General features: G+C 50.0%; 1 protein-coding gene across 1 annotated transcript in view; it reads left to right on the forward strand.

The window, feature by feature from the left end:
* Polr2H (DNA-directed RNA polymerases I, II, and III subunit Rpb8) overlaps positions 1–18,844 on the forward strand; it is a 126,044-nt gene that overhangs the window by 55,987 nt on the left and 51,213 nt on the right. The window contains exon 2 of the mRNA XM_050178686.3: positions 5,878–5,961. Within this exon, the coding sequence (XP_050034643.1) occupies positions 5,878–5,961 (84 nt within the window). The remainder of the gene's footprint in view (positions 1–5,877; positions 5,962–18,844) is intronic.

Below are 18,844 nucleotides of genomic sequence, written 5' to 3' on the forward strand. Positions count from 1 at the left end.
ACTTTATATATTGCACGTGTCATCCTTCGTCGTCGGCATATTTCAGTTCACATTACCGCCTCCTACTCTCTCCGTGGTTTCCTTGCGTGCGAATCCGGAAGGAGCCCGATTTCTGTCATGGTTGGCCTGACGGAGGGACAGGGACCATTGACGTCATCGGTTGACGTGCGCTTGGCAGCTCTCGCCGATCGATTTCTTTAGCCTGCAAGGCGTTCCCCGTACACCCACATTTGTTTTCTTCTTTTCATTTTGTGGGCTGACTTTCCTCGAGCCAAGAAAAGCCGGTACCAGAGCGCGGAACTTGCGTGAGACGCGTGGCGGGGGCGGCTTGCCGCCCGCCACCTGTACACTGGAGCTTGCCAAACGTTGCTCCGCAACGACTAAGTAGATTAGGAGGGAAAAAATGGAGCAGTGAAGTCCCTATCCAAGGTTTAGCTACGAAATACCTGTGCACTGGCTTTGTGGTTCGACGGGCGGCTTTCCCGATTGGATTTGATCCGTGGCCCTGCAATGTTGCTTAAAGGGACCCTAAAGCAAAAATATTTAGTCCAGCTAAATTGAAAGATTAGGCTTTTCGAAAAACGAATTCGCCATTCGTAGCGAGGTCAGAGTTTTGTAATCGAGAATATCACGAAAATGGGAAACCGAATGACGCCACCTGTTGTGGACTATGGTGCTACCTCTCCTGCGGCGTCAGCTGTGGCTGATTCACAGACCGCGCCACAGAGGGAGGTCACGCGGAGATTACGCAAACTCGTCTGTTTTGGCGTGGGCGGTTGAAATCGAGGAGCAGCAGCGGGTCTTTCGTCGACGAGTTTCTACGCAACAGAGTGGCATATTTGGGCACAGAAAACGGCGATGAGACTTCTACACGAATAATCTATTGATCTAGCCTACTTATGTTACTTTCAGTGTCCCCTTAAGAAATGCTGTCGGACATACTCTCGGATCGGTCTCTCGGTGGTATCGGCATTTTCCACTGAACATGTCTTGCTTTACAAAAAACCATGGGGCAGAATACAGTTTACAGCATACCCGGGGACATCTATGGGCAAGGTCCGTGTAATGAGGTTCTTTCTTTAAACCATGCTTCTCATTTTAACATTCGGTAAACGTCTTCGTCATTGTCTTTCGCGAAGATCCGTTTACCACATCTCTCGGCCAATCGGCCGGTTTCGCGCTCGAAACACCATTCCCAACCAACGGCCGCGAAACATGGCTGAAGTTTCATATACGGGATCGCTTTATAAAATCCACTGATATTTGTGCGCTGGTCACACGCCAGCTGAGCGATGGTATGTACACGTGCCGTCAAATCTTGCGAAACACTCGCTCCTCCCGCTAGCGCATCGGCGTAAGTTTTGCAACCTGTTGCTCGTCGCGGTATAGGAACTTTCTTCACCGCTGCTACTGCGGTACATTCCTTGTTTTCCTTACAAGATATTGCCGCATTTCTGTCCTTTTTTTTTTTCTTCTTTTATCCGATCCGTACGGCTCTTCGGCTGCGCGTGTCTCTCCTCTGCAGCTGAACGTGTTCCGGCCCGCGCGTCCTGTACATGCATTCCTCTGTCTTCCTGTTTGTCTCGTTCGGTTCCCGCAGACGGCGATCTGCACGTGCGTAAGCGACTGCCGCTGCGCTTCCCGTATGTATTTTGTTACTTCTCGTCGTCTCGTTTCTCGTACTGTCAATTTGTCTTTCACCGGCTGCTTCCTCGGCTACGTTTTGCATGCAAATTCGTATTGTGGTGCTGCGATGCTCCGAGGTCCGACAGCAAGCTTGTACGCGGAGGTACGTTCGTATAGGCTGAAGTAAACCTAATGCTTGTTTGTATCTGCCTCAGACGTTGATTGATTTACTTGCCTGTTTGATTGATAGTTGAAATTGTTTTTTTTTTTTGCATTCAAGGTGTGTGATGGCATCCTGCTGTCCTTAATTATGATCATCCTGCAGAACCCTATATGTAAACTGTCGTGAAGTTGACGCTGCGTTTCGGATTGTGCTGAGGGTGTTTGGTGAATTTTAGTCGTATCATTAAGACAAGTCCTGCGAGACACTCTGAATCAGTTCATAAGAACCGACCGCGGCTTGGCTGCGTTCCTGAGTGTGGGGCATTATTTCCAGTAACATATGCTCACGCGGGGACCCCGAGTTTTTCAGAATAGCCGTCACGTGTCCTTCTGGTATCTTCATGATGGGGACAAAGACTTAGCTTTCTCTGGAGTGGAGCGAGGGTCGCATCACTTTGGAGGCGGTCGACCGGGATGCCGAGGTTGAGATTCTGCTTGGGTATCTCTCTCGGGATTGCACATCAAGTTATCTCCTTTTCTTAACTGCGAAGAGTCGGAACGAGTTCTGTTGCAGGTGCGTTGACGTCTTCCGCTCGGGCGCAGCGCTAGCGACGAAGGAACCGCTAAAAACATCGACGCGAAAAAAACAAAACAAAATACATTGCGATCGCTTAGGAAAGTTTCTTTAACGTTGGCAGAAGATTCGGACCGAGTCCCTGGCGTTCGTGATGTGAGATCGGGCACAGATGCCTGAAGCCGAGGTAGTGCTTACACTTGACCGCATTTGCGAGGGAGAGAGATAATAAACTTTTATTTACAAAGCTATTTGGCAATCCTTCTTGTGAGGGTAGAGGAAGTCTCAGCTAATTTTGTAAATAAATCTTTATTCTCTGTTTCCCTCTCTTTCTCTCGCAAATGCGCTCGACTGTAAGCGCTTTCATGGCTTCGGGCTTTTATGCTTGCATTCCGTTTCCGTGCTACGTGTTGTTGGGTTAACGTGTAAGGTTAAGGGCACGACGAATATAGAAGTTTTGCTGCTTGCGCATGCACACCGTTCTAAACCGTCCCGTCTTGAGACAAGGACAGGCAGAGCGCCTGTGTCGTGCACGTGTATTTGCGTGCTCATTTCGGGCTTCGTTACTTGAAACTCTCTTCGCATGACTTTTATGACGCTTCGGAGGTTGTCTTCTTTTCACTTCGCGCGCTTCTTGTCGCTGGAGTCCTTCCACGTCGTATTTCACTCGCCTCGACGACAGTGCGTACACGCGTCTGTCGAAACACAAAAAATGTCTCTCTCTCTCTCTCTCTCTCTTTTTTGTGCTTGAAGAGAGGAAACATATAGGGCACGGAAGAAGAGCACGGATAGGAAAAGTCCCACCGCTGTCTGCGGGCTCCGGGCTAGCTGCCGCTGCGTGTGGGGTTGCTCACGTGGCTCCGAGCGGGCGAAAGGGTGGTAGAAACATGGAACCCGTCCAACAAGGAACTAGGGGTTGGCGATGAAGTGCACCCTCCCGCTCGCTCAGAATCTTGATCTCCCTCCCCCAAATCCCGGCTCCTTGGTATTCTCTTCGAAAAAACCAAGCGCTGAGCGAAGGGCTTGCAAGGGGGCACGGGAAATGACAAATATATTCTTGCGTGCGACGACGGAAGGCCTTCACATCGTGCAGGCCTCGTCGATGTCCGGTTGGCCGATTCCCACACGAATGTTAGTGCTGCGCGAGAGCCGCGAGCAGTTTAGGCATTCGCTCCCGAGCGGTTCGCTATACCTCCTCACATTTGTTCTTCTTTTCTCATTTTTCTTTTCCTGCAATTTTTTTCTCCTCCGGCTGCGTCTCCCAGACGCGTCAGGTCGTTAGGCGTGCGTCGAGTTTTTGGCAGTGTACCGTGGCGCCCTATATATAAAACGCGACCACTGCCGTGGCGTAGTCAGTTGACGAAAACAGTGCCGCTCCACCCGAAGAAATGCAACTTAAGAGTGAATTGCAGCGCCTCAAAGCGAGCTGCAAAGCATGGCCGATCTGCCTAATTATGCCGCAATTGCGGCAACCTATAGAACGGCATGCGTTTTGTAGGAATTAAGGCAAGATCAGGACTTGGCGGCCACATTGTCGAAAGGCGTTCTGCTCGAGATTGACAAGCGCAGAGCGAGTGGATGCGCGCCTGCTTTCTTGGACGTACACGCTTTTTCACGTTGTGCTTTGGCGTCCCTTTCTGTTGCTGTCCCAGTACGTGTGTAGGTTTCGGTTTTGGATTATTTCGGTAGTCGCGTTTCAGCCACCATCTTTCGCTGTGCGTTATAATTACAGCGTTAAATGGGCGGAACGCAGCGTAACAAGATAGACAAGACGGACACCGTCAATTTCGTCCTGCGCTGCGTCTTTAGCGCTGCAAATATAAGTGTGTCACACTATTCGAGAAACGAACTGCTAGACCAGCTTTGTGCCTCAACTACGCCATCTTGTGAGCGTCATTTCTGCGCAGCGATTTTCAGCTTTCACTCGCCGCACGCGTTGAATAAGTTCTTTTAAAATGTTGTCGTGATGAGCAGTCAAAGGACAAATGCGTTGTTCTCTGCAGATTTCGTGCGCTGACCTCCGTGCATACCAGTCGTTGTTGGTCACTACGTCCTGCGTTGCTAACGGCTTAGCGGAACGTCGAATAAGTTACATGGACGGCTATGTTTGTCTTGTTATAAGCACTTCTGAATTGGTTAACACGCGTATTAATGCGCTTTATCCCATGGAACCTGCTTACACTGATTTCAATCTTTGAGACGCGCCGCCGTGCCACTAAAGGGCAGCTGCGTACTTCTGTGTCTAAGGAGCAGCCTTCACACGCACACCTGCCTACGCCCTGCACAGCGTCAGAGCGCGCGTGTGTGTATGAAGGCTGCCTACCCACGTCACGCAATTTAAGCCCATGTGTACTGCGCACACATCAGCAAAATGCTGTGATGAAAAAGAAGGAAAAGAAAAATCGGGAAGCCACGTCGAAGTAACTCGGACTTAGATATGTGCGTCTATTAAGTATCCACGCATTCCTCTCTGTATTGTGCGCGATGTGTGGATTTTCCCATGAATTTTAAACACGTTGCCGTAAGAACGAATAGTTCTCCCTTCAGTTTTAAATTCGTGCGGGTTGTCCGAAGAAATATTTTTGTGGTGACTAATTGCCGGCGTGTCTTCGATTCACGATGGCCTGGATTTTTGCTAGCTACTTCGTATCGGCGACACCTGCTGGTGGCGTGCCACAAGGCGTGGCCATTTGTGCCTCTGTTGCCGTCCGCATTCTTCTGTGTTCGGGTGCATATCTTCCCTCTGTTTGGCGTAACAGTCCATCAATGCGCACGTGTGAGGTGGTTAATGCTGACTTATATAGCGCTCTTGGTTTCGATAGAGAACATCTTATTAGCGCTGAAGCGTTCATAGCATATAGCCTAAATTGGAACCATGAACTGTAGAATACCTGTCCCTAATGGGCATCCGCTTTAGGCATCATATAGCTGCCACTTTTCACGAGGTTGAACAAATCGTGAAATCACATGGGTCTGAGTAGTAACAAGGCGCTTTACCGATGAGCGGGAGATCACCTCCGTGCGTCTACGCTACTCTTAAGTACCTCCATTAAAGCCAGACATATTACGAGTGATCGGGCAGTTAGGGAATAGTAGCATCATCTTTCGCTCTCCGTTTTGCATATTGTAGTGTACGCGGAATAAATAATTGCTTGACTGCCGTCGTATGCATAGTCACGTTACTTTCGCTAGTTACCTTCAGTTCCTTTTTTTTTTTTCCCTTTGTCGCCGAACGGGCAACAAACAGATTGACTAGGTAGACTGTAGGCCGACGAGGGACGAGCAGTGGCAGTGTATTCAGAATTCACGCAAACTGAGGTGTGTACATGGATAGAGTTAGTTGAAGGTACGCTGCGCCTGTTATTCCCAGTGCGCATGCGCACAAATGCGTCTGTAGGGTCTCCCACTGCGGTGCCTATAGTAGCGGTGTGCGTCTGCTTTGTCAATTAGCTTGCCCGTGCTTTCGAGCTGACTACCCTCATCCTAATTTCTTGCTTTCTTTCTCTGTCGTGCAGTGAGCCGCCTCCATTGCGAGAGCGAGTCCTTCAAGATGGACCTCATCCTCGACGTGAACACCATGCTGTACCCTGTGGACCTGGGTGAGTTGCATGCACCCTCTCGTGTCTCCTTTATTTGAACGCATGGTTCGGGTCATCCCAAGCTCGGTAGTTGGTTGCGCCGGTGAAGCGTGTTTTATGAGCCTGTAGCTCGTTCTGCTTCTCTTTGAATACCCAAACTGCACTTGCGTCGGAAGACTTAGGCCTCGGTAAACGTGGCGGAGGAAAACCACTGCTACTACATCGAACGCGTGTGTCTTAACGGAAAATCATCCTTTGCTCGTGTCGAGGCACGTGGTTAGCTAGCAATGCGATGACCTTGGGCTGTCTTCGACTGAAGGAGACTGAAGCTTAGTGTACATGGCGGCTCGGGACGAATTTCGAATTTTCATCGTTTTTGTGCTGCTGCCTCTGTGTCTTCGTGGTGAAACAGGAGAAGAAAAATAAGTTAGAAAACGGATAATAAGAGGACGCTATGTCAACGTAAAGTTGGCCTGCGTCTTCCGAGTTTCTCCATTCGTTCCTGCGGTGCACTTTACAATCGCAAAAGAATTGCATGTTTTTGTAACTTAATGTGTCTGACCAAGCGAACGATGAAGTTAGTATCTTTTGAGGATTCAATTTGACACCACACAGTGTTGTTCACCAGCTTGATGGCGGCCTTAGAACTGCCGATGGCGCGGATGGTATGGATAATTCGGTAACGAACCGATTACGTTTGCTACAAAACAACTCTTTCTTTCTTTCTTGTAATGCGCGTAATATAAGCCTAATTTGCAGCTGTTTTCGTTGTTTGTTTCTTGGCTTTTCTACGAGTACTCTGGATGAACAGCTGCAGAGTCAAGCGGTGGTGTTGCACCAGCATATCGAGCGACAGGGCTGTCGTGGAAAGAAAGCGACTGCAAGGAGGGTTGGTTTGGGAAGGGGCACATTAGGTTTTGGCCGCCAGGCAGTCTCCGTTACCGAAAAGGGAAGTGTGGTGAGAGAGGAGGAATGCGTAAAGGCTCTCTCGAATGGCGATTGTGAAAGGACTCCGAAAGAGTCCTTATTCGTAAGGCGCGTAATTACATGGCAACAACTGTTATTCGTGCGTGCCGGACTCAAGTTGCTTGTGCATAGTCACGCGTGACGCTTGGATGTGATCCGCCCCTGGTGGCCACGTCTTCCATGCCTTTCCGCCTGCGCATTCTGTAGGTACGTGCAGCCGGCGCTTGGGCGTGCCTATAAACTGCCTGAGGAGTATCGATAGTGATGTCCCGACGACCCTGCGCTGCCAGCAGCCAGGCCATCCCACCGCTCTTATGCCGTTTCGTTTCCGCTTTGTGGTTATGCAGAAGAATGCGTGCGCGTTCGTGACTTCTTTCCTTTTTTTTCTTTGAAAGCTATTGAAGTTCAGGGTTCGAGTACCATCATTGTCAAAACTAACTTCGGTTTGACGTCATGTAGTATGCATGAAGTGAGGTCGCAGTCAAACCAGTGGGTCCTTTTGGAGCGTCTGATGGTTTCCCCATAAGGCGCCCGCCATTTGCATTAAGCAGATGTTGACCCGCCGCTATCTTAATGGCTTTGTCGTTCTGCTGCTGAGTTTGAGGGTTGCGGGATCGATTCCCTGCTGCGGTGGCTGTATTCCGATGGAGAAGTAATGCAAGAACTCTCGTGTACCGAGCATCGACCGCGGCGTCTCTTACAGTGTCTTTGTCACTTTGGGACGTTAATGAATTAACGAAAGAAAGAAATGTTGAAATCTCGGAGACCATTTGCGGACCTCCGCTGTATCCTCGCACTTTTGAGTGTACGGCGTCCCCGCCCATCGTTTTGTCTCGTTCCTCGTCTGATTCCTGCATAACTGAAGTTCTGCGTCGCGGCTACGCGTCCACCATGCGTCGTAACGGGTTCTTGGCGTGCACTGAGCGGTTGCTGCTATGAGGAAAGAAAAGAAAAAAAGAGCGAGTGGGGGTGGTCGCCACTTTTCCTTACGCAGAAATGTCGCGTGACGTTTCGTTTGTTCTTTTCCCTTGGGGGCCGCCGAGGACTTTCGCCGTTTGTTGCGATTTTCTCTTTTCCTCCTATACTCCGTTGTGTTGGACACGTGCGCGACAACGCTGGGCCGGCGGTTTCTTTCGCATGACAATTCGTCTTTCTTTTTTTTTTATATTCATTTAATTGGCATTTCGCTTTCACGGTAGCGAGTCCCGACGCTGGGGCTCGCCACAAGCCTTGCGTGTCACTGCAGCTCGCTATAGGGGTCATGCGGCTATATACTTTTGCATGTCAAAAGCGGCATGGAGGATGTTCCTGAAAGCACTTGAGGTATACTCAACGCTACGACCTACTGCTTGCAGATACAGGCCTCTAGAGTCTCGTCTGCATAACGGAACGAGCCAGTTGGAACTCCTCGGCAAAGCAGAGATTGCACGTGTCTTCTTGCATGAGCAGAATCGTGACGATAACGTCGTCTTCAGTTCTGTACGGACGATTTGAAAAATTTTGTAAGTCGGCTGCCCTTCAGTGCGTGGTTCCAGCTTAAAGCTTTAGTCCGCTCTGTGGATATCAGATGTGCCAGGGAGAAAGCGGGAGCGTAGAGATGCTCAATGACAAGTAGATTTTTTGCTAAGTAAATATTTTTTAAAGATATTCTTTTTCGGACACTTGGTCTGGAAATTCCGGTTCCATGGTAGAACTACGCGGCACCTGCCCTTCATAACTACTTGGCCCCTTAATTCCCCGAAGAGGAGAAGGAACAAGAAGATTACGCAAATGTGGAAGTGTCCCTGGAAGTGACCAGTCGAGAATGCGACGTTTGCCTGAGCTGCACTGTTCGAAAACTTACGCATTAACATCCTACGATGGCTATTCCTTTGTGGTTACGTGTCCGCAAACGTTCCTTCTCGGCAGCCCTGGACAAAGCGCAGGCGCATGGGTATTGCGTCACCGTCGTCCACCGAAACCACTCGGTCCTGTCGTTACGTAACCTTGATCCGCGGGAATATTTCACGTGGAGACCAGGAGGAAAGAGCAGGAAAGGCGAAAGGAGAGTCCTCGGCTGCTCGGGTTGGCAACGGATCGGTCAGAAAACGGGCGAAGGAAGAGCCCTCTGTCGCCCGGCGTCGTCGGTATCGCGTCGCATTTCAGTGGAGTGCTGCTAGATGGCACCACCACTCGCTTCGCGAAGCGTTGCTAGGCTCGGCCCCAGCCTTGGCAACCCGCAGCCGGCTGCTCCGCGTATGTGGTGCGAGCTCTCGTCGTCACGCGGTGCTTGTTGCATGGTTTACTGACGAGTTCCGGCGCGGCTTGTAGGAGTAATAGTTGGTTTACGCCACACCGGAAAACCGCGTAGTTGGTTGTTGTCCCAGTTACTACTTTTCGACTGATGCAGTAAATTTTCATCATGTCTTAAGACGCGAGCGAAATACGTCTACAGATGTGCGTTCAGTCGCTTATTGATTAGCGTGGGCATTCCGCATGACGATTACTCCTGAGATGTTGCTAAGTAGTCGCTAGAGCTTGAGCCGCGTTGGCGCCTTTTGTGACCTGCTGAACTGTACAGGTGGGGGAGTTTGCTCATTGGTTGTCCGATTGTGAGGTGCCAATTTCGTGCGCCTTTTGTCACATCTCACTTACACAATGGAATACAGAACACGCTCTCAAGACCATGTCCATGTCCAAGACCATTGTTCGGTTGTGCTTCGTTAATGACGAGATCCGTCGTGATAACATGAGCACTCGCAACTGCATGCTCTTTCGACGTTTTGTGCCGGGCTCGGCGGTGCCTCTGCATTGCAGTTACCCCGTTGGCCCAACGGAATTCAATATATGAACGAGGATGTTCGGTTTGCTTTTATTTGATTTAGTTAACCACGTCATTGCGTCTTCTAATTTCTTACCGAGGTGGCGGTACGTTCGTGTCACGGGAGAGAAAGAGAGAGAGAGAGAGAGAGAGAGAGAGAGAGAGAGAGAGAGAGAGAGAGAGAGAGAGAGGGGGCAGCACTATGAAAGTGCCATTGAGAGCGCAACCGGCCTGCTGGGCTTGCTGAAAGCCTTTCAGAGCTGTATAATAACTTGCTTTGGTATTCAACTGATGGTTGACGATAGTATATTATTTCTTCGCCACTACGCTCAACAGAAAGCATGCTTTCATTCCATTCTGGCTGATGCATACAGAGCAAAGAGCCGCCCACCAAGCTGGATTTTCTTTTCAACTTTCAACTCGCGGACGCCTGACGTCTTACTGTTTTCTCCGCTGGAATCCATTATCGTGTCGTGTTGCAACACAGCCTCGTAGGAAAGTAACCCTACGAAGAGAAAAAATTACGTCTTCTTTATTGCGAACAGAGCACTGCAGCGACAGGGTAGCGATCTTTATCATCGCCGTCTGAAAGTTTCAAGTGGGGTAGGTTTTGCCTGTTTTTAACGCGCTATAGCGTTAAGGGCACCGTGACGCAGAAATTCTGGTTTTGACGCCGGCGTCGGCGCAGTTGTCCGTGAGCGAAAATTGGCGGATATGTTTAGGTGTATCTGTATACCACGCCTTGCTATATGACATGTGGTATATGCGGGTTATATTGCCACACCATTCTATTACTGAAGTTGCTCGTACCTTGTCTTACATTGTTAACAAAGTTATTCCACGGAATTTTTAGAATGACAGCCCAGAAACAAATGTCATGAAACAAAACACCGGCAGCGCAAGCCTTTTATGTTAAATCTTTCCAGACTCAAATATTGAGAAAGTGCAAAACAATATCAGAAACCTGAAAATGATATAATTTCTTCGCGCGGCCGTGCACCATACCTCCGGGAACGGCGCACGCACGAAGCCGCGTTTCTATCAAAGAGCTCGCCTTCGTGCATAGCGTTCGCCGCCAGCGTTTCCCGGTAAACATTACGGTAACGTAAGCTGCAGTTGCCGGCAAGCGTGAGAAGCATTCTTCAGTAGCCGCTGCATACGTCACCGAGCTGTAACCCGTGGCCAGGGTTGCTCTTGTTCCTCCCTCTTTATGGACTGTGACGTCTACGGTATAGCGCGCGTTCAAGGCTTTGCACTTCGCGCACATCACTTCGCGTGCTTCTTGGTTTACGCGTTTTGTATTTTTATTCTTTGCTTTCGGTGTTCTGCAATGCGAACGTCGTGCCTTTGGCTGATTGATCTCCAACTTTGACCAACTTGGAGAATTTCGCTTTGTTGGTTTGTTTGTGCACGTGCGTGCTTGCGTACGTGCGTGCGCGCGCGCGTGTGTGTGTGTGTGTGTGTGTGTGTGTGTGTGTGTGTGTGTGTGTGTGTGTGTGTGTGTGTGTGTGTGTGTGTGTGTGTGTTTGCGTGCGTACGTGAATCCCTGGGAAACGTTACAATGAAGACGAGTCTTGGGCTCGACACAATTGAAACCGCTACTTGGATTGCGGAATATAACTTTGCAGCTGCCGCTGGCTTGCGGATTGTGGAAGCAGACAATTAAAGAATAAAGAAGGCAGATAAACAAGCCGCCTCTCGCAGGTAGTCTTCTCTGGAAGCAGTTGGAAAGGCTTCTCCCCCCCCCCCCCCCCAACCGCCCGTCTTCTCTTCTTTTTTAATTTTTCTGTTCAATCGGACGGTCGTCTATCAATGAATTGCTGCTGAATTGGTCACCGACCTTACATGACGTTTTTAGTGTTACCGCTGCTCATGTCCGGGTGAGAATAGTGATTTAGAGGTGATAATAAAGGCCATTTTCGACTCGGTTGATTATAACAATGAAAACAACCATTCCCTCAGTTATCGCGATCGTAATGTAGCTTGATGACTGACGAACCGTTATCGGTACGTGGGGAGGGGGCGGGGTGCATTGTCTTTCGACGTGTCGTCGTTTTGCAATATAGTTATTCGGAAGCGGGAGGGTACGAACACCGCGACGTCCCAATCGCTGCGTTCAGGATCTGTCGACAATTTCAGATAATTGCCTCTTGATTGCGCCGGGGCGCATTGGCGTTTCCGTTTCTGTCGATCACGCGCTCTGCGCATTCTTTCGGCGGATAACGTGCGCAGCTGGAATTTGTACAGATAGATACACAGGGGAGATAGCGAAGAAACAGCCGACCTAAAACTGTATAGACTCAACGCCGTACCTTGCATTTGCGCGGTTCATCATCCGCATCTGTGGTGCGTCCATTGATCGCCATGTATCTGCCGTCTTTCATTGTAGCGAGATCTTGCACTGTATGACTCTCCTGGACGATCAGTTACACTCTCAAAAAGAGTTTGCACCCTTTGGGGCTTATCTTTTCCCACAACGATAATCTATAGTTCTATAGATTCCAGCTCTATAGTTCCAGTTGAAACAAGGCGGCAAAGTGTTCTCTAAGTCCCCGGTGGCTTTATAAACGGCCAGGCACCTCCGAAACAATAAGTGGTAGAAGACACATCTGTACACCACTTATGCCTTTCAGCAAGCGCTCTATAGCCGACATCCCCTACACTCTTAAAAAAGTTTGCAGCCTTTGGGGCGTATCTTACCCCGCACGATAATCGTCATCTGCCTTGCTCGCGTTTCCTTTCCTGAAAACTCTGCGCTCGCTACTTTCCTCTGGAGAATGTTATGTCACGCTGATAACGCGCATGCCGTTCGTGACCTGGAAGTACAGGGCGCGCAGCGTTAATGAAAGGAAATGCGGGCAAGGCAGATGACGATTATCGTGCGGGGCAAGATACGCTCCAAAGGCTGCAAACTTTTTTAAGAGTGTAGGGGATGTCGGCTATAGAGCGCTTGCTGAAAGGCATAAGTGGTGTACAGATGTGTCTTCTACCACTTATTGTTTCGGAGGTGCCTGGCCGTTTATAAAGCCACCGGGGACTTAGAGAACGCTTTGCCGCCTTGTTTCAGCTGGAACTATAGAGCAAGCTAGCGGGATTAGTTTAACAACGACATATTTAGTGCACTACGCTTATAGAGGTATTGCATATTTCGCAGAATAGTGAACTTGCAATGCGCAATAGCAAAATGCTTTCGGGGACCTTGGGCACTTCAAGCGCGCGCACTGATAACACAAAAGGCCCGATAGGGATTTTTTGCTTGCCCGCTTAAAGTCCGCTGTGGCGCTGGGCGCACAGTAAGCTAAAGGCGGTCTGATTATCTCATTTGCACTGTATCTGGCACAAGATAGTAGGAGGGTAGAAGCGACTGTCTGACGTGGCCGGTGGAGCGCTGCCTTTTAAGCGTGTAAATAAATCGCCGCAAGTTCTGGTGTTTGGGCCTCTAAATGTGATAGTTAACGTTTGATAAGTTCTATAATTAACATTAACATTCTATAACAATTAGCGAAGGCTCATTGCCGCCATCGAACGATGAAAAAGAAAGGACGGGAGGCGTTTGCTCGCCGAGAGTGAAAGCAGGCCGTCGGGAGCGCGTCCGTATATATGCTCGCGAAACTTGCGGCCGCACTCGCGTGTGCTGTTCTTGCAGTCCGGCCGCGTCGTAGGCAGCCGAAGCAAAAGACTTGTCGATCGGAGCCGATATCTCGACCGTTGGTGTGCAGTTGCGATTAGATTGCATTGTCTGGTCTGGGAGGGCCTCTTAGTGAAATAGAGGGGGGGAGGAGGACGGCAGTCAGATGGAGAGGGTGAGTTTTTCTTTCTTTTCAGGGCAAATTGGGAGTGACACAGCCGACACATTACGTGTTCTCTACTTGGCCTTAAGTTGGCGCGCTTGCGTCTTTTGATATACATTCGCTCGCCTTTAAGGGCTGTATTCTGGGTCGATCTCTTTCGGGAATAACCCTTTCAGTGAATGCTGATTGGCTAAGCCGGCGCACAGAACGCCCGTCGCTTCAGTGAGGCGCCGCGCATAACGTCACGTCAGGCAAATGTGAAAAGCATCCCCGAAAGTTGCTATTCCTGACTGACCTGGGGACGTATAGCTCATTCTGAAGGATGGGCCATAAATCGGGCGAGGCTGGTAAACTGGTAGCTGGAACGTGTGAAAATTCATTTTTACTTGATGTAGGTATGAACGATATATTGTATCTACATATTACAGAATATAAAACAGTTACATAAGAAAAAAAAAAGAAGAAACGAAAATTAGGCATCAGTCGAGATTACCTGCCCGGGTAACCTGCCATTGCCCCTACTCCTGTACCTAGTTCACTTCCATCTTTCTATTATTCGCATTGATATATATTCTCTCCGGTGGTTGCCAAGACGGATGTTCGTTGTATGCAGGTCTTCTTTATCCACGGCATCATTTTGACGCTCCGCCTTTCGCTCGCGAAAGTTACATTCCTTCGAGTCAGTACCCACCACGACACGTCATTGAACCGCGACGCTCGAATAACAGTTCATTTTTGTGGAAGGCTTCGCCTTCGTGGTAGGTGGTTTGGAGCTGCTATATTGATAGCTTTCACGTGACGTCACGGACCCAGCCTCTCACCGTGCAAGTGCACTAGCACGGCGGCAACGATGACGTCAGTGCAAGCCATCTATAGTTAATGATAAAACCATAGCGAGTAGCTGTGTATTCACACACAGCTAACAAGCCACCTCCCCCCCCCCCCCCCCCCTCTTACTCCCCTGTGCTTTCAGCTTGAATGAAGTCACAATGAGTCTTGTGAGGCGGACGCCGTCCTTTCTTTGGTGCTGCGCACTGTGTCAGCATCGCGGTATCTCCCACGTTCAGCACTTCGCTGCACGTTTTATGTCTCGAGTGCGCGGCGTCTTCAACTATGGCGCCACGGTCGCCTGTGAAATGGTTTTTTCGCAGACGCACACGATGGTGCGGCCGACTCGTCACAGCTGAGAAGGGAAAGAGAGGCCGACTATCTCTCGAGATTGCATGATTACGGATTCGCCTTTTGTTCCTCGACACAAGAGACAATGCGCGCTTCTTCCACTTCCTTTTCTCAGAAATCTCGGACACCGATATTTCACTCTCGGCGTGCACCGGACAGAGATTACGGCGCGTGCAGTGAGCCGTTGGAGAGATGCGGAGCGTGTATGTATGCCTGCCCCCTTATCTTTCTCGTTTTCCCCTCGCGCACTTACTTTCGGCCACCTCTCGTTGCATACTGGAAGGAAGGGGGCGGCATTTTATTCGCCTGTATCTCCCGGTAATTATAAACTTCGTTCTTTTCAACTGAGCGTGCTAGTGGGCAGCCGTCGAGGCGCTTAAATCGATGGGGGCTGATAGCCGGTAGCCAGTTAGGCCATTATCTGTTCGTACAGCACGCGGTCTGCGAATGAGCGTACGGCCCCACAGGGTCGACCGGGTCGATAGGTGACGTTGGTGACTTGGCACAATTCGCGGTAGTCACGGCTGTAGCGCTGGGTGACGAACTAGGCCATACGGAGAGATTAGAATTTCACGGGAACCAGAGGAGTGATAAGCGTCCCTGCGACGGCGGTTGTATAGAGACGTGTGAAGCCTTGTGTCATGCTGCGTGGCGGAAACATTAGGTTAACGTGGTTAGCCGGAGCACGATGTTGACGCGTGTATTATTTTCCATTCATTCGCGACTGTATGCTGCGAATGAAGGATCAAGGAATGGTGACACTCACATTTCGCTGGTTAAATTAGGCTAAGAAGCGAGATTTACTAGAGTTACATAATAAGTTGATCGTATAGAGAACGTGCGTAACCTGTTACCTTACGGTGTTAATATACAGTGTTAAGCGACTGAAACGTGATACCCGGAGCGGGCGGCAGCCGGCGCTTGCGCTACCTGCCGGTACTGGAGACACGGAGCTGATGTATTGTGGTATATACGATGAAAACGAGAGATAATTCGGCGCATTATGATTGCCTTGGGTCCCCCAGCTGGGGTGCCTTAATGCGCACCTCCTCCCACGCTTCGTGGAGAGGAGTACATCGATGCACCCTGTGCCCCCGGCGATCACCTATAGCCCCCCCTGGTGGCCCGATAAGCGCCGGCAGCCGTATACGGTCGGATTATCGCGTTTCAATCGTTGAGCACTGTATATACATTCATAAAGGTGCAGCTATTTCTATAAAGCGCCGCCGACATTATTGCTTCGATTCGGGCTGTCATTAAGCAATTTCCTGCCGTGTGGCGTCTTCTGTGGCTACCCCTCCCCCTCCTTCCCGTTTTTTCTCCCCTCCACACAGTGCACGATTTCAAGTTTAGATATCTGGACAATCACTGCAGAGACACGGATGGAACACGGACGTTGTTCGCTTATATCTTTCTCCATTGTTTGCTCTCTTTTCACCGGTCTGCGAATTCTTCGGTGCTCGAGAACCTCTCAGCGGTCGCTGTCAAGCCTCCCCGCGCAGACCGCAGGCGCCGTTGAAGACGACGGCGCCTGCATTGTTGCTCTCTTCGAGAAAGCGTCTCGAGGAAGTGCCTCGAGCATCTTTCTTCGCGCTCTCCAGTGGCTCCCCGACAGCGCCGTACTTTGCGCGGCCGTTGTTATCCGGGGCCGTTTTGTCTTCGCTGTAGTGCCGTGCTCGAGTGGCCCACTGCTGAGAACAATGGCTGCATGAGTGCGAAGGTGCGCGAAGGAGAGAGAGAGAGACGACCCGTTCCGATCCATTCCGTGGTTGCAGTGCAGATTGGGCCCCCCTTTCCCAATATCTCCTGGTTGGCGACGCTGCCGTTAAGCAGCGGCCTTGACTCTCGGAGATTCCTTTTCAGTGTGAGCTGCTTACGTGCTTCCACGTGGGGTCACGAGTCGCGCCGACTCCCGGCAATGACCCTTGAAGCAACAAGGAATAAGCGTGGTAGTTGCAGAGCAGACTAGTCCAAACGTGTCACCTATGTTACTTGTGTCCTTTGGTTCTAGTTGAAATATTGTAATCAGTAGGAATATTTACCAGAAGTTATGATTAGTTAGAAGAAAGAAGGCGGAAAAAAGCATGTTGCTTGGCAGTCTCAATTAATACTTTCATTTAATACTCGTAAGTGTACAGCGGGAGGTTAAGCGTGATTAACTCACGAGGTTAAAACGCGAGGTTAAATCACCAACTTGCCCAATCAGCCACCTTGCTAAGTTAGTTAATAGCGGCTGATTTGGATACAGGTTCTGCCGCGTCAGTCGTGGCGGTCTTCATCATTCTTGAAACCTAATTTAAACTTGTAATCTTTCTTTCCCTCTTTATGTCCTTCGCTCCACCCCCAAGGCGCCGAGCCGTGCTCTCTAAAGGGCTGCAGAAAATGGCGTCTCTACCTCTACCCTACAAGGCTGTTGCTTGGGCGAGTCGGTGATATTTCATTGCGGTGTTTTACGCAGCGCATGGTTCTAGAATTGTTCTAAAAGAAAAAAAAATCTTTCTCCTCAAATTTTTCCCCCAATACCATTCATGCGCTGCGCAACACACAGCCTTGTAATTACCCGTGTCGTAACACTTCATAGTGCAACATTTTTTGGTCGCTTAACTGCCAACAGGGAATTAACGGAGTAGGTTTCTGTCTGTCTTCTCATGTTGTTATTATTATTATTATTATTATTATTATTATTATTATTATTATTATTATTATTATTGAATTATGCGCGTGTAACTTCATTCTTTGTTAGAGTAAGTGGATGGCGCTGTAGGGAAATACGTTAGCTTGGATCGGTGCTTTCGCCGAAGCGTCTCATTTTTGTTGAGGATCATTCACTCGCCGCCCGAGGGATCGCTCGTTTGTTGCAAGTGACGCGGCCCGTTTCGAAAGTAGGGATCGAATCTACTGTGACTGCGAGTACTGGCTGCGTCGTGTCGCGTCTTTGAAACTTTGGGCGTTTGAATGTCGTCCTTTTGTGCCGCGTGATAAGCAGGTTTTGTAGATGCGAGTTTACCTGCTCTCCGTATCCTCGTTCATGCCTAACGAGCATCGTTTATGAAACTCCTTTTCGCGTCCGAATGTGGGATTTGTTGAGGAGCAGGGAAATGGGATAATAAACATCGACGCGGAAGTCGGCTAAATTTAACTGTTTCGTTTGCTTGTCAGTCGGATGACAGTATTTTGCGCGGTATTGGTGGAAAGATTCCTTCTGACGCGCAACGTTTCATAAATTAAGCAAGGACGACTCACGCGATAGCACAGTTCGCTCGCGCGGATGTCGGTCAAAATGCCCTGGCACTGCAAGCGTCAATTAACTGCACCTCCCCGCGCGAAATACGGGCTATGATTTAGCGGTTTGCTTCCATTTTGTTCGTGGCGCAGTTAACTACAGAGATATGCAGCACTCCGTCGTTACCTTAATTAGCAATGGTCGTGACTTCGATCGGAAACTGCCGCTACGTTGAGAAAGAAGTGCAGGGGGCGTGTCGGGTCCTTCTGTGACGACGCATTAGTAACGTGACCAGCGACGCTGGTATACCTTACAGAATGCTAAACGTGAGCTGGAAGCGTATGCCTGTGTACAAGCGTGATTAAGAATGCGAAAATGGAGCTTCTTACGTCGAAGACGACGCGACAAGTGGGAAGGGAATATGTAGCGGGCAAAATGGAAAGCATGGCAAGTTAAAGCTAAATAAGAGGTGTTTGGCACAGTTTGAGGCAACGAAATCAAGTAAGAGAAAGCGCCCAAGCGAGAGGAGAGCGAGAGACTCGAGCTGGCGAGGGAAGGGTTTCAGCTGGTCGACCGATCTCTCCGGGTTATGCCTCGGGAGGCGCGCGGCGAGGCTTCATTCATTCGCCTAATTCGAGCGCAAGCGCCGCGCCTTGGGCCGCGCGCGCACCGAACATCGAAGACGTGGTCGTTGCTGGCGTCGATTAGGGCCCGCGGCGACGTGTCCGCGCATTGGGATCACGTCCTGCTGGCCCCCGCCGTCGCCCTGGGAGACCGCGTCCGTGCGAGGCCGTGTCTAGGGTCCGCCGAATCTGGCCTCGAGCGTGTACGCGTGTGTATACGTGTGCCCGTCGCAACGGCACGTCCGCCTCTTGTACGACCGCGCGCAGCATAGTGCAGCACGTCGCCATGGGCCGGCTTTTTTGCTCGGGATCGCCGGTGTCG

Source organism: Dermacentor andersoni, chromosome 5 (genome assembly GCF_023375885.2).
Source record: "Dermacentor andersoni chromosome 5, qqDerAnde1_hic_scaffold, whole genome shotgun sequence".
Lineage (NCBI taxonomy): Eukaryota > Metazoa > Arthropoda > Arachnida > Ixodida > Ixodidae > Dermacentor > Dermacentor andersoni.